Here is a 24,847-nt window from a genome sequence, read left to right as displayed (position 1 = left end):
AAAGAAAGAAAGAAAGAAAGAAAGAAAGAAAGAAAGAAAGAAAGAAAAAGAAAGAAAGAGAAAAAAAGAAAAAGAAAGAAAGAAAAAAAGAAAGAAAATGAGTAAAATTACCTGAAAACACAACTTTTGTTTCAGACTGACCACGACATTGTGTTTGACCCCACCTGATTCTGTCTGAGAGCTTTTCCTGGACTGGTTCTGGCTGCAGTTTTATTTCCCATAGCTCTGCACCCAGGGCTGCTGTGAGGTGGGTGAACAGCACCGTCCCCACGGCACCTCTGGGGAAGCAAATGCCAAGATGGAATGAGTGGCCAAAATCCCTCTGTGAGTCACTACCACGGCCAGGAATAGAAGGCGGGGCAGCGATTATCGGTCTCCTGCCTAATCCCCAGCGCACACCCCCCGCTGCTCTGCTGTAACCCGCTGTGGTGGGCTGGGAATGCCAGGGGATGGGAGCAAACGGAAGACAAACGGGGCATTTGGATCCTTTAGGAACAGATATTAACAAAAATCACAGGGCACTTGACCTGCCCTACATGGCATTTTATTGTTAAAATGGCAGTGCAGCTTGGTTTGGTTTTTTTCTGACCTTGCACTGTCACTTCTGGATTTATCTCTCTTCCCTGAGTAGGAAGAAAGCGCTTTCCCAGTCCTGTACCACCTCTCCCAGAGCTCTCATTCACCTCTGATGCACCCAAGCTTTGGGGCAAAAAAAAGGGTTTTCCCTTTCTGTGTCTCCGCATCTGATGTTGTTGTGGCTAAACAGAGTTCAAAAGCAGATGTGTAATAATGAACTGCTTCATTCTAAGCAGAGCAGACAGTTTTCTAGCATTTTTGTCTCTGTCCCCTTTTCCTGCTTTCCAAAAGAGAAAAACACCCGCTGATGTACCTGCAGGCTTGGCTGAGGGACACCATGGGAAGCACACACAGCCACTTCTCACCTCCCCCCACTCGGGGTTCTGGGGGCTGTCAGACAGGAATTGCTGCTGCCAAGAAGAGTGAGTCGAATGCCTTGGATTTTTCTGGCAAACTCCAGCAGGCCCCCACCTTCCCCTTCCTAAAACTGCTTTGGCTACTCCCAACAACATGGAAATAGCTCATCGCGTTGTTCATTAGGGCTCTCCTGGGAGTGCACCGAGGCTGAGCGGGGCTGGACTGAGGAGCTGGGACTGAGCAGGGTCTGCCTGATGTCAGGGAGGAAACTCTTCAGAATCTGTCCGTAATTGCTGTGCTGGAAAGGCCCTCTGCAGCCTCCTTGTGCCGCTACATTTTTTTCTTTTCTTTCATATATCTCCCGAAAAAAGTCAGTTGTTTCTCTCCTGCCTGTGACTGATAAATGAGATTGGAAGCACACACTGGAGCACCGTGTCTCCTTGCCCTTGCTCTTCCCAACTGTGTCCTGCATCCAGAGCACTGATCACAGCCATCGCTGCCAGAATCCAGGAGGAAAGCAAAGCCATGGGCCTGGGGAGGAGCACACTGGAACAGCAGCTGGATGGAGACAGGACCTGGTTTATTTGGGATTTCTAGTTTGCTTGGCTGGCCCAGGAGGTGGAAAATTGGATTTTCTATTTTGCCTTTTCCTGAGTGGCTCATCCTCCAAGGAGCTGTGCAAGAGCTGGATGTGATACCCAAAGGAAGCCCAGCCCTGGCAGGAGTGTGCAGGCAAGGCCACTTCGTGTAGGCCTGATTCTTGTATCTGGCTCAGTCCTTCCGCCTAAACATCAGCTGGATTTCACTGATAATCCAAGGAAAGCCTTGTTTCTCCCACTGCAGCAGTGTTCACCTCAGAGATATCAGTGCCCCTTCCAACACCAGAGACTCTGGGACTCTCCCCTCTGTCCTGCCCTGGCTTTAGCAGAGCTCTAAGAGCTCTTTTTCTCTGAACTGGCAGAGCCCAAAAGCATTAACCTCATCCTCAAGGTTCCTTTCCCTCTCCAGACTGCTCTGGGTCTGGGTGAGGCAATGGGGTTTTGCTCACATGGATCATCACATATTTACTGGCTTTTACAGAGGTCACTGTGGACTCCTTTGATGTCAACTCATCCTTTCAAGCCAAGGAAGGTCAGGCACAGAACTGCCTTTGCCTTTGATTTTAAACCAACTCTGAAGAGCTGATCTGGCCACAGAGTGGGGCAACATGTGCATCATTAAGAGCTCTGGAGCTGCTTCTCCCTGGTAACAGGTCGAGGTGCAGCCAGTGCCTCGCTGACATAACAAGGAGCACATGGCAATGCACACGTGAATTGCCCTGCATCCCTGTTATTCCAGGACACAGGGAATTCACCAGGAGCCTGTGAATTTCTGCTGCCTGTGGTAAAGGCTATTTCTAGCACTTAATCCTGCATTTCTTATGGATACAATACGAGCTTGGGGGATCAAGGACTCTATGAGGGAATGTAACTTCATTGGCTGGAGCAGCTGGAACCCAAAGCAATATTTGCTGGAAGAGCCTTGAGGGAGCACAGGAGAGAAACTTTGGGACAAAGAAGAAAGGCAAAGGGTGAAGGAGGTTATTCATCCCATTTTTGAATTAACTTATGCTTCAGTACACTCCTCACTCCCTATGTGGTGGCCAGAGCACGCTGACTGCTCCAAAAGAGCTCAGCAGGAATCCTGATGGACATGGATGACTCGGACAAGGGTGAGAATGAAACACAGCCTGCTTGCCCAGAAATAGATTTGAGGGGATTGTTTATGTTTTGTTCTGAAACTGCTTTGCACTCCAGCTTGGAATAAGTCTTTTCTCCCACATTTCTCCTTCTTGGCTGGCTCAGATGTTCAGCCACCAGCTGTTTGCTAGGATTGTTCCTTCTCCTTGCTCCCTCCCTCCCAAATTCTTCAGGACATTATTTTCTCGAAGCTTTTCTCAATAAGAATTTAATCAAACAAAACAAAAACACAGCAACCCGCCGCTTCTTGGACAGTGTTTGATGTGTAAATATGTAAAGAAGGAGTGTTTTGAAAATGCAATCAGCTGCCTCCTGGGGACTTGAGTCCTACAATGAGCCAAGGTGACTCCACACCAAGATATGTGCTCCTGCAAGATTAAATTCCAGCTGCAGTGGGAGCAAGGGTGACCAGAGGCACAGCTAATCCACTTCTTAAAGTGACATTTTTTGAATAGCAGCACGATTCTCCTCCAGGCCAGGCAGCTCCTCATGTACCTTGTCAGCCAGGTCCTCGCCTTGGGCTGGGGTTGCTCTCAGTTCCCACCCTGCAGCTCTGGAGTTATTTGCCCATTTTGCTCCCTTTTTACTCTCTGGAGCCCAGACAATGATGATACCCCTGCATGTACTTATCAGTTTTATGGCCAAACCAACCTGGGGAGGGGGGGGAATAGCTTGGAATATTTCCCCATGGAGTGAAATACCTTGTACAATGGATGTCAGAACTACTGTGATTGCTCCCAGTTAAGTATCCAGGAGGTGACTCCAAGGAAATCTGTAGCAGTGCAAGTCAGGAGACACGCTGCATCCAGGGCTCAGGCAGGTGAATTCTGATCTTGTTCTCATCCTGCTTAAAGGATTCTCCTCTGCTGCCATTATTACTGAATAAAATACACTGCAAAAATTAATACAGTGCAGTTTCATGGACGAGTCCACGAGTTTCACAAACTTTGTTTGTGAAAAACAATTCACAGCACTGTTAACTTTAAACTTCCTCTATACCTCGTCCAAATTTGCAGCTGATGGGTTTGTCACAGCAGGCTGACTGCTAGCTGTACTACTTGTGGCACTTGGGAACATTAATGATGGATTATTGTGAAGAGACCCTCAGAAGAGGGGGCTGTGTGATTACTGATCATTTCTATAGTGCAGTGGCCCCTTGCAGCAACAGAAAACATTCATATGACATTGATCTTCTCATTCAAAAGTCTATTTAAATGGTTTTCCCTCTTCTCTTTAACTGTATGGATCAGAACTCACTCCCTCTCACAGATGCAGATCTGAAATGCAAAGACTGGCCCTGTTTTTTTGAGAGCAATTACTCAAAAAGAAATGTTCTTCCCCAGTCTCAGGGAGCTGATACCTGGTTATTACTCAGCAAGAGGTTTATCAGGAGCTGAACTGCTGCAGGCTCCACCTTTTAGACTCAATGCAAAACTGATACTCCTACCACTATGTTCACTTGAAGCCCAAGAGTATTTTTCCATCAATTCTACTAATCCCTGTGTTCAGATTCCAGAGTCAGTAATTGCAGACTGACTATGGTTCCAAGCAGAGACATTAATCACACCTCCAGCTCAGAGGTGGTGGGCAAGGTAATCCCTGCATAAAAGGCCTACAAAGTGTGCATTGGTCTCCTTCTCTGTGTCTGTGTGTCTGCTGAGACTCCAAGCAGTTTAATCTATCCAGGTGTGACAACAGGATATCAGTCATGATGACTGGAGATAAAATGTCAGGTTATTTGCAGAGAGTTAAGGGGAAAATTCCAATCTGCCTTCACTTGGGAGCTTCAGAGTGGGTTTGAAAATAAAGCAGAGGATGCTTTTTCCAGATCTGGAAAAGCAGTCCCTTTACTCTGGTGGAAAGCACAAGAAATGGGCAGTTTGCTGCTCTTGGATAAGCTCCAAGAGCAAAATTTGCCCTTTTTGGTCTCTGCCCACATGAATCACAGCAAAATGAGCCTCTCCTTGGTCTGAGGGCTTCACACACCTCAGGGTGGGGCTGCAGGGAAGAGCCTGGCAAAGGCAGGAGAGATTCCCTGGGTGATCTGTGTCAGCCCTGCCTGCAGCCAAGGCAAACACCCCCTTTGTGTGCAGCCTGCAGCTTCCAACCCACGGCATTCCTGGGCACGTGTTTGCCTTGCTTGCTCTCATTTCTGCCACGACTTTCTGTCACCAGGACAGAGGCACTTGCTGTGCATTTTTCCTGTGCTTCCCCATGTGACAATTGCTCCTGCAGGAGCTGGACTTTACAAGCTCTTGAGAAGTGGTGGGTTTGCAATGAAATAATTATTGCTGATGGAAGTCTTTGCTGGGCTGAGCCCTTGGGAAGGCTGAGGATGAGCACCAGGCATGTGAGGGGCTGGATGCCACCATCCTGGACATACAATAGAGATGAAAGGCTTGTGCTGCAGTGAAGACCATGGGATGGTTTAATCCTGAAATAGCATCTTGCTCACAGAAACAAGGGCTGTTTGTTTTTCATCTGCCTATTTGGGGAACGGCTGCTCTTCCAGTAAACGGTCTCCTCTGCACGCAAACACCAATATTTACCTTGACAAGATAGTTTATTATCATTCTTAATTTTCTCTTCCTCTGAACGTTTCCGTTCTCTTAACAAGAGGCAAAACCATTGTATGGAAAAACAATCTCAAGTGAACAAATTACTCAGCTCAACACATTCCTCCTCCTCAGCTGAGGTGCAGTACCTGACCATAAGCATGTTCTTAGCTTATCACACATTAGTTTATGTCAGGCTTAAGCTTTTTTAATCTACCATATATTTCTTAGCATTTTTAATAGGCCAGATGTGCCTAAGTGACAAATCCTCCATTTTTTAGGCATTATTCCTTTCTGAAAGGTGAAACGAGAAAAACGCAACTGCTGGAAGTTACGTGGTGCAACAATACATAAGTATATAAAAAAATGGACAATTGAGAATATTTTTAGGTGTAAAAAGGGTAAGGAGAGAAGAGTTCACCACAGAAAAGAAAGCAAACCTGTCTCAATAACTTTATCCACCTCACTGCCCGAGTGAACCTCAGGAAATACCAAGGGAAGCAGAGTTTTGCTGAGCTCCTACTTGTCCTCATGATTCAATCTCTGTTGCCAAATTCAGTGGATTAAAAGAGGCAGTGGATGTGCAAAGAGATAATGTGGCTCTGTCTTCCATTTTCCCAGCAAGAGAGGTTGATAAATGGGATTCCAATATCTATTTTCCCTCTATGGCAAATGAACCTGCTTCAGCGCACACCACAGTTTACTCCACAGTTTTCTCCACATTCCCCTGAAAACCAACCTGTCTCTCAAGTGCTCCCAGCAGATAAAAGACAGAACAGAAAATACAGACTTGGAAAGTGTATCTGGAGCAGGATGGTAGACAGACATAAAAGCCAGGGCAGCTTATCCAGTTCCTTCCCTCAGCCCCACTGGGACTCTTCCTGTCCCAACAGATGTTCTCCAGTGCTTTGCCCAAGCTAGTTCTTAATCCCAAGGGATAAAACTTCCATCACTTCTCTTGGGAAAGTGTGCCTGTAGTTCTAAGACCTCACTACTCGATATCCTCCCAAACTCCTATTAAAATGTAAGTCCTGTGAGGTTTGTTCACTTCCAAGCCCTTTCTGCTTTCCTCTGTGGAGCCACACACAGTGCTGCAGCTGTTGGAGGTGCCTTGTCTTGGTGGAAAGGGGCTTTAGATGACCTAGTTTCAGACTAACTCCTCTCCATTGGGCTGCTTTGATGGAACTCATGGTGAAAGGAGGGGTTCAGTGGTTCCTGAGTGAGGTGGTGATCTGTGCATGGTGCTGTGTCAGCTCTTATCAGCTAAACCCTGGGAAACATCACCCATTCCTGCTGGCTGGGGAAGTGGGATCACCCAAACTATGATAAATACCCCAGGAGAAGCCATTATAAACAGCAAGTCCTTACCTGTCACCACCAGCTGCATGGTGAGGTTCTTATAGAGGCCGTATTTGGGGTTGCTCAGGACGATGGTGTAGTTCCCAGCATGTTTGGGTCTCACATCCCGTATTCCCAGCCTGTACTTCAGTGGATCTGGCTCGTAGCAGGTGTGGTTGTCCTTGATCAGTTTGCCATCCTTGTACCTGTTTGGGAAGTCCCATCAAGGCTCATCATGAAGGTTTTCCCTCAGAAACGCTGTCACCCACCTTAGGGTGGGTAAAGAGTCATCCTTGGGAACCAGTAAGGGAAATACAGGTCTATAATCCCTGCTTGAATTTGATATACTTCCACACTAGAACTGAGCAGCATCTCATCTGGTTTCCAACAAACAGGAAAAAGATGTTTTAATGGATCTGAATGAGCAGTGCCTCTCACATGCTCAACTACAGTCAGAAATGTACCTCTAAATGCCCCAAATCATGCTAGGTGGGCAATACCAAGTGCAGGAAATCATGGGTTAGCAAAATGTATGTCCTCAGCTTTAAAAGAAGAGATTAATTAAGCAAAATTTTCTTTCAAAATGTGTATATGACCCTTTGAGGTTTCTGAAAAGTTAAAGTCTGTGACCTGGAGAAAGACAGTCAATAGCAAGGTCAGTGAGGAATTCCCAGCCCGAAATGTTCACTAGGAGTAGGAGAGCAGGATCTGTATGAGTAGGTTCCTCTTCACTGCTAACCCAATATGCAGATTTGGGTTATGGTCAGGAAATAGGCCAGACTTTGCCACACACAGAGCTTTAGGCTTGGTGGAAGGAGAAGCTGGGACACATGTCCTATGCCTGAGAATGCTGGAAACTTCCTTTACAGTCGTTAAAACAACTATCCTGAGAGACCTCCAACATCAACAGCTGCAGCTTGGAGGGAAGACAGCTCTGGTGGTCCCAGGCAGCCCCCAAACAGCTCCATGCTGAGCCTGAACAAAGCCTTGGCAGAGAGAGGGGCTCAGTCCCCACCTCAACTCCCAACATCCCCAGATAACAGCAGCAATTAAAACCACCTCCTGGCACCACTCATTTCACTGATTTGACTAATGTTAGAGAATTTGGGGTTATTGCACTGCTAATAAAATGCAGCAAGGCCAGCCTTGAGCAATCCCTTTTGTGCCTGCCAGGCACTGAGCTGTCCAAGGACAGGTGCTCTGGGCAATGCCTCCTTCTCTGCCAGGACAGGAAAACCCCTGCCAGATATCCCATGGGATTTCATGCAGTTAAAGATGTATAAGGCATTGCATGGGGTTGTTAAAGACCCCTGGCACAATGAAGCCTGGAAAAGCAGCAGGAGAGAAGACAAGTGGTGAAAGGGCAAGGAGAGACATGAATGTCTCCTAGAGCTGCTGCCATGTTGCCCCTCCTGTTTAGCAGATCCATTACAGTCCTACTGGAGCCCTTAGTTTGGTCTGGAGCATTCACTGTATTGTTTACAAGGATCTGGTGGTAGAGGATTGGAGGAAACTATTTAAAAGTTATGAAAAGAAACAGTTTGTCATGTTGAGAACGTGTCCTTTCTATTATCCCCTTGCAGACTGAGCACCGCTGATGGGAGTCAACAGGCAACCCTTCCCCAGGAGCTTTCTACTTGAATCTCCCAAACACTTCTGTGTCCAGGGTAAGCAAAACCCTCATTTTTCCTTTAGGGACCTTTCCTGAATGACTAGGAGGAAAACCAGCCTGGGCATGAGGTATGGCTTGCCCAGCTCCACAGAACTAGGGCAGCTCAGAGCAGAGTCACATCTCAGCTGAAGTGTGAGCCCCCAGCTCTGAGCATTCCCAGCTCCCAGCTCTTATCTCTGTGATAAGGAACAGCGACAGTCTATTCCAGACAGGAGCCCTAAAGAAGGTCCTGTATCCCAGATTTTGCTCAGATGAGGGAACTCACCAGGAGACAATGGGCCGAGGGAAGGCGTCCACCTTTGCAGCCAGTTTCAGTGACTTGTGTCCCGAGGTGATCTCGTAGTAAGGCCCTTTCTTATGTGAAACAGTGATGTAGGGTTTGTCTGGGAAGAGAAATGAGCAGGAAGACAAGGAATGGCAGATCTGCCATGGGACTGTGCTCACACCTGTGAATTGTGCTGTGACTGCCTGGGATTGTTTCCAGTACAGATCTGCAGAGCTCAGCCAACCAAATGGAATGTCAGGCTGCTCCTGAACAGCACAGCCACAGCCAGGAAGGGCCTTTTCCACATGAGGGACTTGATATGGAAAGCCGGGAATATACACCTGCATTGCCCTGGATCGGGGTGTGAAACTGCCTGGGGTATCTCTTGCCCACGTGGATGAACAGGCAGGATTTACAAGGGCCTCAGCACCACACGTGACTTTTTCAAAACAGTTCAGTTCCCAATTAATCCATGTCCTCAGACATCAAAGAATCTCAGAATGGTTGGGTTGGAAGGGACCTTAAAGCTCATCTCATTCCACCCCCTGCCATGGGCAGGGACATCTTCCACTAGCCCAGGTTGCTCCAAGCCCTGTCCAACCTGACCTTGGACACTTCCAGGGATGGGGCAGCCACAGCTTCTCTGGGCAACCTGTGCCAGGGCCTCCCCACCCTCACAGGGAGCAGTTTCTTCCCAATATCCCATCTAAATGTACTCTCTTGAATTTGTTTGAAGACACAGTGCTGGGTGCTGACTCTCATCGAGGTTAGAGGTTACAGATGATTGATGGTTGGTTTAACTAGTTGGTTTTCTTCCTAATGCCATTTCTAGAGCAACAGATTTCCTACCTTTAAGCTTAACAATCTTGGTCCCTGGGTGCCCTGGCTTGGCTGCAGCACTTACCATACACTGTAACTGTGACATTGGCCTCCAGCCTGGTGGCATTGAATGTCCTGCAGATGTACAGCCCTCCATCCTCCATGGTGACATTTTCAATTGTCAGGCTGCTGCCAACTTTGTACACCACGTCACTCTGGTCCATTGCTCTCCTAGGATGGGGGTGCTGCAAGTCAGAAAAGAGGGTCAAAAAGCAGCATAAAGTGGATTGTTTTGTTCAGCCTTTCCAAGTCTGCCAGAAAAGCAGTGATTCATATAAAAATTATCATATCTCCCCATCACTGAAATAAATTATATAAAAGACAAAACAGCAGGAAGAGCTCTTGTGTGAGGTTTCATTATCGAGTCTAATAAGAGAGAGAAACAGAGTGGAACTGTGGTGCTTCTCTACTGAAATCTGGGCAAACAGCTAAATAAGGGGATGTATCAAAGCTCAGCCCTTCTTCAGGACCAAATCCCAGGGATCTTGGGGCAAAACAGATGTAGGGTCAGAGCTGTGCTCTGGGGTTTTGGGTTTGGTTTTTTTAAAATTTATTTTGGTCACAGTCAGTATTTTTCTGTATTAAAAGCCTCCTACTTTCTAAAAGAAATATATTATGACAGAAATATAATATATTATGACAGCCAAATGCCAATGCAAATTCCTGTAGCATTTTAGAAAGCATTATTGCTTCTGGTAAGATATTTTAACCCAGAGATTTGGCCAAGAAATTTTACATTTATAATGTTAGAAATATAAGGAGGGTTCATAGGAAAACAACTCTCTTCCACCATATGGGGTTCAAGAAACAAAATTCAGTCACACCGGTACTTGCACTTCGATCAATTCTATGTTATGTTTTCTGTAGTTTCTTCACTGAAACAAACCCAGACGTTCTTTCTTTAAGTAAGCAAAATAAGTCAAAATTAATCAGGTTTTTGGAGTCACATTTTACACCTTCCCAAGAGGCCTGGATCCTTCTTTGAAATGTGTATTTTGCTGAACTAAAAAGAAAAAACCCACTGATTTTAATTCTGAGCATCAAACAGAACCATGAGTAGAATCTCAGATACATGAACTGATTTGGAAAATACCCCTTCTTCCCTCTGTTTTTCCCTTGGGAGAACTGAGAGGGTTTGGTACCTCAAATGCTCAGTCTCTTACATGTTTCCACTTCATATTTGGCACTTTTGTATTGCCTTCCCCAGAAAGCTCAAGAACATACACTCAGAATTTAGATTCCATTCTTTGGTGGGAATTTCAGCAGGTACAATTTTCTTTTGTTTTGCTTTTTCCTACTTCATAAATCCCAAGATGGATGAACAACGTGCAACCTTCATGGCTGCCTTTGAGACTTGTCCCTGTGAGACACACAGGGCAGAAGAAATGAGAGTTTTTCTTCCCAATAAGAAGTGAACACTCCTGGTTCTTTTTGCCAGGGTATTTTTAGCCTGAGATTTGCAGTTTAATCTGCAGGTTCAAGAAGGTCAGATAAGTTTCAGATTCATCCAGACTAAAAATACAATCAATTGTAGGCTTACAAATGGTTGGATATGTTTCAGAAGAAGGCCTAGTCAGGTTTTCCTCAGCCCTGTAGATAGGTCTTTGTTTTGGGGAGGGGGAGATGCATGAAAGCAGAATCAGTTTGCATCAACTCACCCTCCCACGGGGACACGTCCAGATGAACTCAATGCGCCCGTTGATGAAGGTTTCTGCTTTGCATTCCAGATGGAGAGTCTCTCCAACCAGCAGTTTTTTGGGAGTTGCTTTCAGAGCCAGGTTCTGTATTCTGCCCTCTGGAATGGAAAGGGCAAAGGTGTAACCTCACAGCACTCTTTGCATCAGTCACACGAAGGGTGGAATCCACACCACAGTCGCCTCCCCAATATCCACTCCTTTCGCTTCCCAAAATACCTCCCCTTATTCTGTCCTTGCTATGGAAATTGTAAACATTGGGTCAGTTGTGTAAATGCCTGACTAGCAGCTAATCCCATGGACAGAGTCATTAAGGCATGACTTCTCCTACCTTTGCCATGTTTGGCTCCAACCCTCACTCCCCAGCTCCAGAGAAAGGCTTTTCGGAGGTGACTCATCCTTTCAAGGCCTCAACATGTGGGTATCTGTGAGAGGCTCCACTTCTGTGGAACATGAAACACGTTTCTCCTGCCCTCTCCTGACCTGCTCCCTTTCCTTTTCATGAATGGGATCCTCAAATCTTGATCTTACGTATTTATGGATGCCTCAAACACATCAACTCTGGACTAAATTTCATCCTGTTTCTGGTCCCCCATACCAAACACACCCCTGAGCACTGCACAGTAACACAGGATAGAGTAAGGGATTGACTGTGTCCTTTTGGGCTGCAGAGGGATGATCTAAGAGGCTTTTTAGGTTTGCATTCATGATTTAGTAAAAACTTACTACAGCAAGGAAGAAAAAGAGATAGAGATTTTACAGGACTCTTATTTGGCTGCCGTACAAATTTACAGGCTTGTTGTTTAAAGCTGAGTGCTAATTGTATAGAAGGATGCCATGATCTAATGGGAATGAAGTCACAACAAATATAAGATATATGAGGAAAGAAAGAACATACACTGAAAGCAAAAGGAAAACAAATTCTAGTTGGCTTCATATAAAAGTTCAGCACTCAAAAATTTAATGTTCAGTTGCTCCAAATTCATATTTTCTTTATGAGCTGAAGCTCAACTATAAATACAAGGGAAATGGTGTAGTAAATCAGCAAGAGAAAATATACAAAAAGCAAAGGTTTGAATTAGCAGTTTAGTGAGATTTTTATATCATGATTGTGCGTGTTTAATGACCAGAAGCAAAAATAAAGCTGCTTTTGGTTTATCCTAAACCAGCAGTTTGTTTGAATATACATACAGCTCAATCCAAGCAAACAAAGCCTTGGTGGGGTTTGAATAAAACACTCTTGTTTTGTACCACCTCAACACTTGGTAATTTTTCAAAACCAGGAGTGGATCAAGTCCAAGCTCTATTGAATAGGAAAAAAGGGGAAGAATGAGTTTTCTTTTAGCATTCCAGCTTGGACTTGCTACAGATCATACCAATTAGATATCTCAAATGTAATTGAGGCTCCCCGAGAAATAATCCCCGGGGGCTCACAGTGACACGGAGCCATGGTGGCCGTGCCTGGGGGGCGGGGGTCACTCACCCAGTCTCTGGGCCAGGTAGTAGGAGTTGAACACGGTTCCATTGATGTTGGCAGAGCATGTGAGCACTCCAGAGTACACAAAGGCATGAGAGGGGATGACAAACCCTCTCCTCGGGTCCCACACCATCCTCTTGAAGTTGATCTCTGCAGAAGAAGGATACTGGAAGAGAACAGACAAGGAGGATTGTGAGACCTTCCCTTTCCCCTCCGACCATCGAGGCAACCAGCCAAGGCTGTTCTGGGAGAGGCAGGGGGAGATTCGACCTCCCAGAGTGGTGGGTGGTCTCATTCCACACACTTCTTAAGCAACATCAACCTAAGCAAACAGAAAAGCCCTCCCTGAGGTGGGACTGTCTTTGAAATCCAAAACTCGGACATCATAACAGGGTTTTTCAGCAGCCCCAGTCCTCTCAGATCTTGGGCAGGATGCTGTGCTACCCACTGCAGGTCCCATTTCTCTCATCTCCTTACAGGAAATAATTATGCCCATCTTATATTAATTTTGTAGGGTAATATTTTTGCAAGTGGTTAAGAATAAGATTTGCTTCTCCCAGTTCCACACATCTTCCTGGGATCTCACAGTACTTTATAAATATGTGTGAAGTGAGAGCCCCCTAAAATCAGAATCATTCATGTCACTGACTCACCTGACAGCAGTTATATTCAAGGTATCATCTGTGGCCAGTCATCTATACCACAGAAAGGGGGAAGACACTCTCACAGCACCCTATGGATTTCCTGGTGACTTCAAAGTGTAAATCATAGGATGGCAGAAATAAGGGGACTTAGTAACAGACATTTTTTGTCCTAAATTCATAAACGTTTGCAATGTTCTGAGGTTCTTGAAAAAAACACTCTTTATAAGTTCTGCTCATGAGGAAGAAGTGAGAATACAAAAGGCAAATTAGGATGAACCCTCTTCCATATGTCCTTGGACACACCAGTATTGAGTAGCTTGGCTTTTGCTGGTAGGAATAATTGGTTTATTGCTATTATTAACACACAGGGAAACCCTGTATTTGCCAGAGAAAATGTAATTTACTTTAAAATAATTTTGAAAATCTTGGATTATAATGTAGAAAAGAAACGTGAAATTAAGTGCAGACAAATAGCTCAGGAGTGTGTTTTTGCAGGAGGGTGAATGGAAGCCCAGGTAGGTCTGACTTTCCCATCAGGACAAGGGAAGGCCCTTTAGGACTGGGGATGCTCTATAGGAGTGTTGAGATCACTTCTGCCCCAAAAAATGAAGAGTTTGGGGAAATCTCAGTGTGCCTACACATGATGACTAACTTTATTTGCAGTGCTTCTCCCTCCTCCTCCTCCTCCTCCTCCTCCCATTCCAGTTGCTCAAAGGTGAGGCAACTTGATGTTCTTCTTTTCTCAAAGACCTTATTTTATCTTGTGGAGCTCACCAAGGGAAGAGCTGCACCAGGGCCTGCAAGCAGGAATTTCCCCAGTGATGGAACAGTTTTGCTCCTGTTCCTGTTGTTCAGCAGTGTGCAATTTCTGTTTGTCTCCCAGCAGCCGGAACCCTTGTTTGGCACTGCAGCTTACAGAGGATTCAGTCTAAATAATTCTCCTGTTCCACAGAACTTGCAGCTTCAGGCTCTGGGAGCTGAGGCTCAGAACTCTCCTCTGAATACACAAGGGATGAGGTTGGCATTGGTTTGGGCCACTTGTTGTTACATTTCCAGCCCAGACCAAAGACAAAGGGATTCTGGCTGAGGGGCAGGGACTGGGGATGGTGTGTGGGAAGGAGGCACAGCGAGACAGTTGTTGTCTTTTGGAGCAGCAGCTCTTTTGACAGCAGTAGGAAACAAGGATTTCATGTAAACGCTTTTGAAATAATCAAGCTGTGGAGTCTCTGTTTAGAAGCATTAGGAAAAATAAGACAAATTACCGAAGGAGATCTGAGACCTGAGGCTTATTCATGCTTTAACACTCATGAAGGTCAGAGCTGTAAGTGGCAAATGCACACTGAACCAGATCAGTGACTAAACAGATCTGACAAGACTGAAAATGCTTTTTTTGCCCAGAATTAAAATCATGTTAAGCAAAATTAAAATCTGAAATGTGTGTCTTAGCATGAGTTCATTAATAACAAAGATGATATATAGAGTTAGCTGGGATCTGCTTAGTATTAGCAAGAGGTACCTTTCTCTGTGCATATTTAAAGGCCAGAGAGTGCAATGATTTTAAAGTATAATGGTAACATAAGGAACTTAATTTACGGTGGAAAAAAGTACATTTTCTACAAGAATAATAAAATGTGATAAAGCTGAACTTCATGGTTTGGCAGCTCTGCTCCCCGATGGCAAGGGGAGGGGGAAAGAAAAAATAACCCCACTCAGGAGGCCCTTTTCAACACTACACACATATTAAATGTCCTCATAAAACATCTGAAAATATATATTTAAACAATCAAACAAAAAGAGTCGATGCTGCTCGAAGGAAGTTACAGTGGCTTCCCTGCCTTTGAAGTGCGTTGTCTACTGGAGATTAAATTTGGAAGTAGAGGATGTTCTAAATTTGTCCGATCGCCTTGTTCACCTCTCCCCCCTCCTCACCTCCGCCCCTCTCCCGCCCCGCTTCCTCCCCTCACGGGAAGCCGCCACCTTGGCTCCAGGGGCGCCGCGGAACTCCCAGACAGGGCAAAACCAGCCGTGACTTTCCGTCGCTGGATCCCGGGGCCGGCAGCGCTTCCCGACGAGCGGGGCGGTGCATTGCCGGGCCCGGAGCGCTCCGGGGAGCCGGGCCCAGCATGGGATCGCCGGGTGTGCTGGGCTGGAATGATCGAGGATGATCGAGTCCTGTCCCTGGTCCCCCCAGAGCAGAGCTCAGTCCCTGCCCCTCCTCTGCCCCTGCCCAGGCATTGGAACTGCAGGGAGGTCTCCCCTCAGTCTCCTCTGCTCCAGCTGAACACACCAAGTGCCCTCAGTGTCCTCACACGGCTTCAGATCAAGGCCCTGCACCATCTTCATTACCCTCCTTTGGACGCTCCCTAATAACTTAAAATCTTTCTTATATTGTGGTGCCCAAAACTGCATCTATGTCCGTGCCCTGCCCTCCAGCTGCTCTGCCTTGAAGGGGGAAAATCTTTTGGGGACTATTTTCTGTGCAACTCAAAAGGGAGATTTCGGTGGAGATTTCATTCCAGCGGCAAGATAAAGGGCTTCAGTTTGTGTTTGAAATTACCAGGGAGAATTTAGCTGGCAAGCAAGGAGAGCACGACTGCCCATAAATAAGGGAATAAATGTGGAGGCTGGAGTTCCACGGCCACACTGAGTCTCACGTGACTGAGAGTACTCTCCAGCCATGAATTTGTTTGAAGCAGGCTGGAATAAGATGGGGATGTTTCATTTTTGTAGCCAGGGAGGGAAGGTGATAACACTTATCCAGGCTAAAGTGATAAGCTATATCTGGAGAGGAGCCTTATTGCCCCCTTTTAACCCCTGCTGACAGAATTTAGAAATGGAGATCTGCTGCAGCAGTAAGGCCCGTGCTGTCCCTCTGCACGTCTGCTGGAAACCTGCCATGGTTCTCAGCAGGAGCCTCCGGGATTCCATGTGCTGTCTCCCAGGAGAAGGAGACATCTGAGGCATCCGACTGCTGAGAGGAGCAGAGGTGCTCAGACCCCTCTCCCAGCACAGCACGAGCCTCTCTGCCTATGCTCTGCTCTCACACCATGTCCAGAACAGCCCCAGCTCCCACAGCCCCTCAGAACAGGCTGGAAATGGGGCAGGGGATGAGCTCTTTTGTTCCCATCAGGATGGCTTGAGCGTTCAGCCCGGAATGGGAATGGAAAGGCACATAACTTAGGAGGAAAAATGCAGGACTGGAGCCAGGAGGCCTATGTTCTGTTCCTCACTCCATGTCAGGCTTCTCTGGAGAGCAGCTCTAAAGCCCTTCAGATGAGTGACTAGATCTCCATCAATTCAGGAAGCCCCAGACCTTAAATTTCCATTTTTATTATCCAAAACAGCCTTGGCCTCCACAGACAATTCTGTAACCTTGACATTCAGGTGTAACTGCTGCCAAAGGGATGGATGCTGCAGCCGCTTATTCCCAAGGATGAGACTTGGTTTAAATTGATGAAATGATGCAAAAATGGGCAACTGTTCTGAGGAAGTTCAAGGTATAAAAGAGAGAAGCTTTCACAAGAGAGCGAATAACCAGGTGTTATACAAAGAATTCTGAAGAAAAATAGTGCTTTGTCACCTACCTTTGCCAATATATGGAGGAACACCAAGGCACAAGATCAGAAATATATTTGATAAACTCAGCCTAATCCCCCAAACACCTTTGTACCCAGTGTAATAGTAACACTGCAAGACCAGGACCCTGCTTCTGGATTTTCAGTGTCTTTGCTATTTTTTTTCTGAAACTTACCCAGCTTCATACATCTTAATTTGTGTTTTTACTCACTGTGTTGGCAGCCCAGACCTCTGAACTGAGCTTCTCTGAAGGACTCACCTGGATAAGCCTGGGTCTGATGTCTGGCGAGGTGACACGGCAGGGGACAACTACTGTTTTCTTGTCATTCAAAATGTAGATGATTTCGGGATGCTCCGGGTGAATCTCCACAAATGGATTCCTGTAGTCTGCAGGGAAAAGAACACTGATATGCAAAACTGCTCATTTACTGCTCAGTTGCTGGGAGGGCACTGCAATCCCAGCAGTTAAACTGCCCAGAAGGGCTCACTGGGGCATGTGATGGGACACCCACACACGTCCTGCCTGTTTGTAAATGCCAGTGTCACATCGGGATTAGAGCCAAGGACCAATGGCTTGGGATCTAGCCCCATGTCCATCCAAAAATTGCCCAGAATGGCACAGATTTCTGTGCAAATACATGAAAAACTCCATGGACTACTAAATCAAGATGCCAGTGCTACTTCTGTGTGTTGGGAGCCCTCTTGTCAGTCATCCAGGAGTATCAATGTGTGTTTCCTGACTGATGATAATAGTCTTTGCTCGAGGAATGTCAATGGAAATGGGTAAGTGCTGTCACTTGGGATTAACCTTCAAAGGATCAGCCCAGTGCAGAGCTGGAGTTCCTTTGCTCCACAATCCAAACCAGTTTCATTCACAAAGCCTGACAGCAGAGACTGACACAGGAGAGTGGGACTGTTGCCTTTTGTGGTTTCGAGAGCCTAATTTTAGCTCTGAGAACTGGCAGTAGGATTCTTAGGAGACAAAATATACCATGGGATTCATCACGATGAGGGCAAGTGTTGGTTGGAGCTTTGTGTGTGTCAGAGGCCACACATGCGGTGAAGACCATGCTGTGACAAGGGGCTGATCAGGAGCACTGAACATGAGGCAGTAAAAGAGCAGGTAAAGAGCAGAAATCTGGATGATTTCCCTGCTTTCTAAAACTGTCTTTTCATGCCAGGTTTTATTCTGAGCCACTGGTTTATTGTGACTAGGTTGCTCCATAAAGACATGTGCTTTGGAGTAAGGGCATTGCAAGAAACAATAGGTGAGAGAGATTATTTGAATTAAAAAATTAGACCTGTAATGTCCCCACATCTAGGAAGTTCAGATACCCATCTGAACTTTCTGGTCAGGCAGGAGCTGGTTCTAATCAAGCCTGGGGCTGAGAAACCAGATCTCCAGACCACAACTCTGTGGGTTGGTCCAATCCCTAAAACTAATAGGAAATATTTATACTCAGTCCAGTGTCTCGTTCACTTTCCCAAACAGGTCTGTTAAATTCTTCTGTTGAGTCACATTATGAGAATGTGTTCAGTGGTTGTCCCTGAGCTGCTCAGTTCCTCTGCAGTCCTGCTCTCCAGCTGAACCACACTTGGAGGTATCAAGTGTGACAATGCTTTGATGGCCAATTTTAAAGCTTGTGCATACGGTGAAAGGACTTTCTACTTAAAGGAAGACCCTGGACTATTAATAGAAGATCCTTGGATTATTTGTGATAGGAAAAAGCAGAGAAAGTAGATTTTTGTGTATTTGCAGCAAGCACTAGGAGTGCAAAAAAGTGTCAGGGGAAATGCAGTCACAAGTATTTCTAGTCCTGTGGAGAAAAAGAGACAACAACGAATGTGCCAGTGTGGACAAGGGTATAGCCAAGAGGAAACTTGCTGGGAAAAAAGGAGCGTCTTGATCCCAAACTGTTCACAGTTCTGGGTCAAGTTTTGACTGAAAAGATGGGAACACTGAATATAAAAATATTTGTGCCAGTATTTTTAGAGGGAATTTCAGAATAGCACTGTTTGTTTCAAAAGTAACATAAAAAAAAAGGGCAGCTAAGCACATGTTAAATAATCCTAAAGTGTTGGAAAGTATTGGACTGTGCAATGATTGATATACCTTAGTCAAAACAGAATAAAATTTCTCAAAAAAAGGCAGTTTCTTGTTATAAAGGTTGGGTGGGGAAAGGGAGGGATGGCTTGAGCTGTGATTGTTAATCGCTGGTGGATGTCAGGTCTCATGGGCTTTATTCTCACTGTGTTTTGAAAAAAAAAAAAGAAAAAGGTTTTATATTTTATGGGTCCTTCTCTTTCCTAAATAAGTGAGGTGCCCTAGAGCCCTGTGCAGGCTGTGATTTGTGTTATGTCAGGGCTTTATCCAGTTTGTAGCCTGAGCCTAAAGAGGGTTCTCTGTCTACCGAAGGGCTTTTCCCTCCCTGTATTCATCTGCAATACTGGGGCTCTTAAACATGGTGGGATACCTGGGCTGGGATAGCCTGGGGTGGGATACCTGGGACTGGGGTAGCTGGGGTGGGATGTGTGCAGGGACAAGTGGAGCAGCTCCTGCTGCTGTGGCAGCTGCACAACTACAGGCTTGACATCAGAGCTTAAACAGGAGGGTTTAGGGCTGCACTTGGGCCATCAGTGGAGAGTGACCCTGGAGTGAAAGGGACAGGCAGCTGCAGGGGAAGGTCAAGCACCTGGGTATGTCCATGAGGTCAGGGAGGCTTTATTTTCCTCCCTAACTGTAAAACTCTGTGCAAAAGGAAAAAACAATGTCACAGAATCTCAGAATGGTTTGGGATGGAAGGGACCTTAAAGCCTATCCCGTGCCACCCCCTGCCACGGGCAGGGACACCTTCCACTAGCCCAGGTTGCTCCAAGCCCTGTCCAGCCTGGCCTTGGACACTGCCAGGGATGGGGCAGCCACAGTTCCTCAAGTATCTCAGTCATCAAGCACTAAAAGCCCCAGCACACAGAGAACAGGCAAACCTGGTGTGTCCTGCCGCTGCTCATGCTCCAGCTGCTCCAAACCCCCTCCTGAGCAGGACCAGGCATACTGGGAAGGAGAGGCTCTGAGCAAGAGCCTTTCCAGGCAGCTGGGCCGTTCATTAACAGATAAGCAAATGTAAAGTGGCTCAGCATTGGAGCTTAACAAAATGACAAAGAATAAATTCTCAACTAATCAAGTGCCAGCTGATACCTTTGTTATGGTTTGTGTAGACAAAAAATGGATCCTTCATGAAACTCCTAAGTAGTTCAGACTGACCATGGCATGGAAAAATGATCTGCTGGAACACACACTGGGAGTGTCACTGCCAGCTTTACAAACATGTCCACCACCTTCAGTTCATCAGCAATCAGTTAACTCCTTGTAAAAAAATCTCTCAGAGACAGAACTTCTTGAAACTAAAGGGAGAGGGTCACTTTTCTTTAAAAATGATAACCTCAGCCTCAAGGAAGATGTAATTCCAGGTGGTGTAAATCAACTGCACTCAACTGATGCAATTTGGAGAGCTGTGGCATGGGAGATGCAGGTGTTGTCCTCTCCACAGTCACCAGCACTGAACTCCAAGGGAAAAATTCCCAACAAAGAAACACATCATGAAAATAGACCATTTTCCTGTAGCTTGGCACATCTGTTCCTCCTGAGCTGGGAAGGTGATATGCCCTAGGAATATTACCCCTAAAGAAACACCCATAAATTCCCATAGGATAACTAAAAAGAATGATTTACTGTGGGCTGCAGAGCTCATTATATATGGAGAAAGACAAGAGGTGAAGCCCATTAGGGACTTATCAGCTGCAGCCCCAGCTCAGAGGCAAGGGAAAGGCCCCTTCCCTTCAGTGTCAGACTGGCTGTCGAGCTCCCCAGGTCAGTGGAAGTTTGCAGGAAGCTGCAGCCAGGCCAGGGTGTTACTGTTTACCCAGCACAGCTCAGGAGGGAACACAAACAGCAAAGCCAAGGAAGCCCTGGCAGGGGGATGGAGGAGGGAAGGGACCTGCTGTCCAGCCCTGGGGACAGCCAGGCAGGGAAATGAAACACTGCTCACAAAAGCAACTCAAAGGTCAAGTGCCTACAGAACATTGTTTTCCTTCAGGCAGTGAAGCCCTTTATGTTTAAATTCTTGTTCTGTCCAGGAGGAGATTAATTGCTGCTTGGGATGAGCTTTGGGAGGGTCCCTTTTAGCTCAGCAGTGTAACAGCAATTCCTGGGAATGCTCAGCTCTCCCCTCAAGCCTCCACAGGGAGAGCAGGGACACAGATGCAGGACTCCCTTGTCTCATGGTGGCATGTGCTCTGTGTTCAGAGTTACCTGCAGTACAGGTGCCTGCCTGCCAGGAGGGAGGGAGGCTGTAATTCTGTCACAGAATGATTAAGGTTGGAAAAGCCTTCCAAGACCATCAAGTCCAACCTGTGACTGATCCCCATCTTGTCACCCAGCCCAGAGCACTGAGTGCCACATCCAGCCCTTCTGTCCTGCACTATTTTTGTGTGTCTGGTGCAGCAAAGAGTGCAGATGGACAGAGCTTCCCACCAGAGATGGACCTACTCTGCAGATCTTTGGCACAAACACCTCTAGGCAACATCATCTCCACTTACGCTGCAAAACTGGAGATTTTGAACGCGTGGCAGCCCAGGAAGAGGCACGTCCAGTACTGACTCAGTTTCCATTTGCTACTTCTGTCAGGTCAGACACAAATTCTGCTGAGAATTACTGGACCTTTTTTTCCATCACATCCCAAACCACTAGGCATTCAACAGACTGGCATTTCTTATTTTAAAAAAGTTAATGCCTAAACTTGACACGGTTCCTTCAGATAAAGGCAAAGCTCTGTGTTGGTGTTGTGGTGCAGTCTTGAAAAAAAGAGGAAGAGCATCAGCATCAATTCTGCTGTCCCAGAAGTCAAAAGCAGGCTGGAGGATGGACAGGCCCAGCTCTGTTCTGTCAAGCTCACTTGCCATTTGAACCCCACTGTCAGAGAGACCACAGCCCTGTCCTGCCACCTGGTGAAGCTGAGGGACCTAAAACCCCTCAGCACAGCACTCAGGGTATTGTAGATTCAGTCTGTCCTACAGCTCTTAACTTTCCAGCACTCTGTCACCTGCCTGTATCTGAAACATCCTCCTGAGACGCACACAGAGGATTTTGTACAGGATTTTGGGTGTTTTTCGTTTCTGCTCGTGTTTCCTGCACCGTGACAGCAATTTGTCTCATGATATTTGTCTCACACCTGAAGCAGTGGAGCTGATCTTGCCTCTCCCTTCAGGTGCTGTGTGTCAGCCCACAGAGATGACAAGCACTAAATGGCCTTTGAGGACAGTCATTCACGGCTCTTCATGTCCGTGTAATTCCTGAACATTCTCATTTTGCTTCTCACTTTGTTCCAGCTAAAGATAATTCTCTCGCCCTCACTCTTTGTTCCCTCTGTTGGGCTATACCTAAGCTGGGAAGCCTGGGCAGAGTTTTGCAGGTTCTTTAAGTTCATGTTTTGACATAATCCCCATGAAGTCTGTCTTCATCAAGGTCAAAAACACCAAGAGGAGGTTTATAACCTGTTCTTTACAGTAATGGGAGCATTAGCACTGAAGTGACACTTTTTGGAAAGCTTCACAGGGAAGTTGCCAGGTCTGCTGTATTTCCCCTGGTAACCCATCAAAGCTTCCTCTAGGTACAGGAGTAACTCCTATAAAGGAACTTGTTTTGAAACTGGATCTTTGAAAATAAAAGATCTTTCAGTTTAGCAATGAAAAGAATTGGTGGTGGAATGTTTAGATTAAACAGAAAGCAGAATATTTTCTCTTTAGGCAAAACAAAAGTGAATGCAAAACCCCCAGAAGCCATTCTGAGTCAACATGAAGCATTCTGTTTTGGTCAAATGAAATGCATTCTTCCCCTGGAGATTACTGTAAGAAACACAGGAATATTTGTAGAGAAAAAAAATATTACTTTCAAAAGTGTTACTTGAAAACTGTAGAAGCAAAATGCTTCTCACTGCCAAACAAATAAAGGCAAAATGGAAAGATTTATGTATAAAAAAGAACAACACAAAAAAGAATTCTCCATGCCTTGGCTGGAATTATGTCTCAGGCAGCAGGAGAATTTATAAATTCTGACTCCTCACACCAGATTTTAGGCAGACTTCGAGTTTGTAGAAAATATTCCCTAGCTTCACCTGAAGTCCCTTTATGAACAGGTCTTAGTTGAGTCCCATTAAGAGCAGATCTCCCACATTAGCTGCTGCTGTCAGACCTTGGGGAAGGCTCAGCAACTCCTGAGTGAATAAGGAATGGGAAGGAAGAAATGAGGGAAGTGTGTGTGATTTTGGCTGTTGGGATTTCATTTAGAAATTCTCCATCAGTGAGGAGGGAATTGGTACGTTTTCCTACTGGGCTGTCAAGAGCTGTCACTGACAGTGCCAGGAACATCTGCTGCTCACTCAACATCGGATCTTACAAGGCTGCTGCACTTAAGAGACCCCTTAGGATACAATTTGAAGATACTGAATGTCTTGATTCAGAATTAAAAGCATCTTGCTTTTCCCTTGGATCCAGCCCTTAGTCCTTGAGGAACAACAGAGAGGGTCCCGCACAGTGGCACAGCCTGTATTCCCATGTGGTGTGGCCCTGACACTGTTAACTGGGATGTGGTGCCAAGCGCTTCCACCACTCCGTGTGGGACACCAGTTTATCTGCTGGGCTCCCCCTGAGCAGACAGAGCAGCCTTTGCCTATCTCAGCTTGCTCAGTGTCTGGCAGCAAGTGTAGCTGTCTCGGTGTCTCCAGCGTGGAGGAAAGAAGAAATGCAGCTCCAACCCTGTTCCCACTGGGATATCTTGGGGAAAGCACACCAAGGCCCAGGCCAGGCTGTCAGCCTGGCCCTGCATTTCTGCTTCTCACATACGCATTATCTCTGTGAACTCTCAAGAGAATTAAAGAGGCAGAAATCAGCTTCAAAGACCATCAGAACCAAAATATGATCTCATGTGAGGGGTGTTTCCATGCACTTCCATCCTCTTTAGATTTCTCTTGCTGGGGAGGGGATGGAGACGATGGGGCTTCACATCTCTGGGCTGTGCTGGTTGATACAGAAGAGGCTGTGGCTGATGTGACACTCTGCCCCCATGCAGCACTTGTACCAGCTCTCCTCACTCTTTCCAGTAGCAAGGGAGAGCTCCTGCCCTTCCCTGGGGATGCCTTGCTTCTGGAGCTGACCAGCAGGACAGGCTGCTGGGATGCACCCTCTTTTTCCTTCAGAATGGCCTTAACAGGACTTGTGCTCCCATATAGTGTCTGTCTTGCTTCAGATTTGATTTGCAGTCCTTGTGCTCTGGACTCCTGGCAGGACTGCACTGTGGCTCAGGCTGGCAGTGCTGGTGCCTTCGTGGTGTCCACATGAGCTTTAACAGGAGCTAGCACTCAATTCTCTGCAGGGGTATCTTCGGGGTGCACTGTGCTCCTGTGAACATCAGTGCTGAAAACCAAATGTCTGGAAGCAAATTGCTCCCTCGGTCCTGCAGTGTTCCTGACTCATGGTAGCACTGAGGTGATGAAACATCAGCAGCTGATGGCTCTGGGTGGGGAGACTGTTAAAATGCTCACCAGTTTCTGTGATCAGAGAGTGAGGCACTGGCACCAATAGGAGCTGGGGAATCTCCCCTGCTGTGCTCGGACCCTTGTGGGAGCCAGCACTGGTGTCCTGGGCTGACGCACAGCTTTTTGTGCCAACTACAGTCAGAGGAGGTGGGACTTGTGTTTCTGAAGTACTCATTTGAGAACCAGCCCTATTGCAAGCAGAATTATTTCAAGAAAGAGAATAACAGCCCTGCTTCAGACTAGAGGGTGTGTGTTGCTGGCCCATGTCTGCGACGAGGAGGTGCCTCCTTTAGTCCTACAGCTCTAGCAAAGCAGTGCTTTTGGGGTGTGGGCAGCAATCACAGCTTGAAAACCTGGGTGAACTTTTCCAGGCACTATTTGGCAAGATATGACCAGCTCTAGTCACCTCAGCAGTAAAGTCAGATGAGTTGCTGGTGGAGGGAATCAGAACCAAATGGACTCGTGCTCCTTCCTCTGATGCCCTGC

General features: G+C 46.4%; 1 protein-coding gene across 3 annotated transcripts in view; it reads right to left on the bottom strand.

Annotated features, from left to right (window-relative positions):
- Positions 1–24,847, bottom strand: part of LOC113978511 (vascular endothelial growth factor receptor kdr-like) — a 131,225-nt gene that overhangs the window by 62,734 nt on the left and 43,644 nt on the right. For all 3 annotated transcript variants that reach the window (XM_027705501.1, XM_027705503.1, XM_027705502.1), the window contains exons 4-9: positions 17,032–17,159; positions 12,559–12,718; positions 11,040–11,176; positions 9,407–9,566; positions 8,503–8,620; positions 6,596–6,771 (exon numbers count right to left, since the gene is read on the bottom strand). In XM_027705501.1, coding sequence (XP_027561302.1) covers positions 6,596–6,771; positions 8,503–8,620; positions 9,407–9,566; positions 11,040–11,176; positions 12,559–12,718; positions 17,032–17,159 — 879 coding nt within the window. The remainder of the gene's footprint in view (positions 1–6,595; positions 6,772–8,502; positions 8,621–9,406; positions 9,567–11,039; positions 11,177–12,558; positions 12,719–17,031; positions 17,160–24,847) is intronic.

This window comes from Neopelma chrysocephalum, unplaced genomic scaffold (assembly GCF_003984885.1).
Source record: "Neopelma chrysocephalum unplaced genomic scaffold, ASM398488v2 Primary Assembly neopelma1_336b, whole genome shotgun sequence".
NCBI lineage: Eukaryota > Metazoa > Chordata > Aves > Passeriformes > Pipridae > Neopelma > Neopelma chrysocephalum.
The sequence above is the reverse complement of the archived record's forward strand: the minus strand, read 5'-3'. Positions and strand labels throughout refer to the sequence as shown.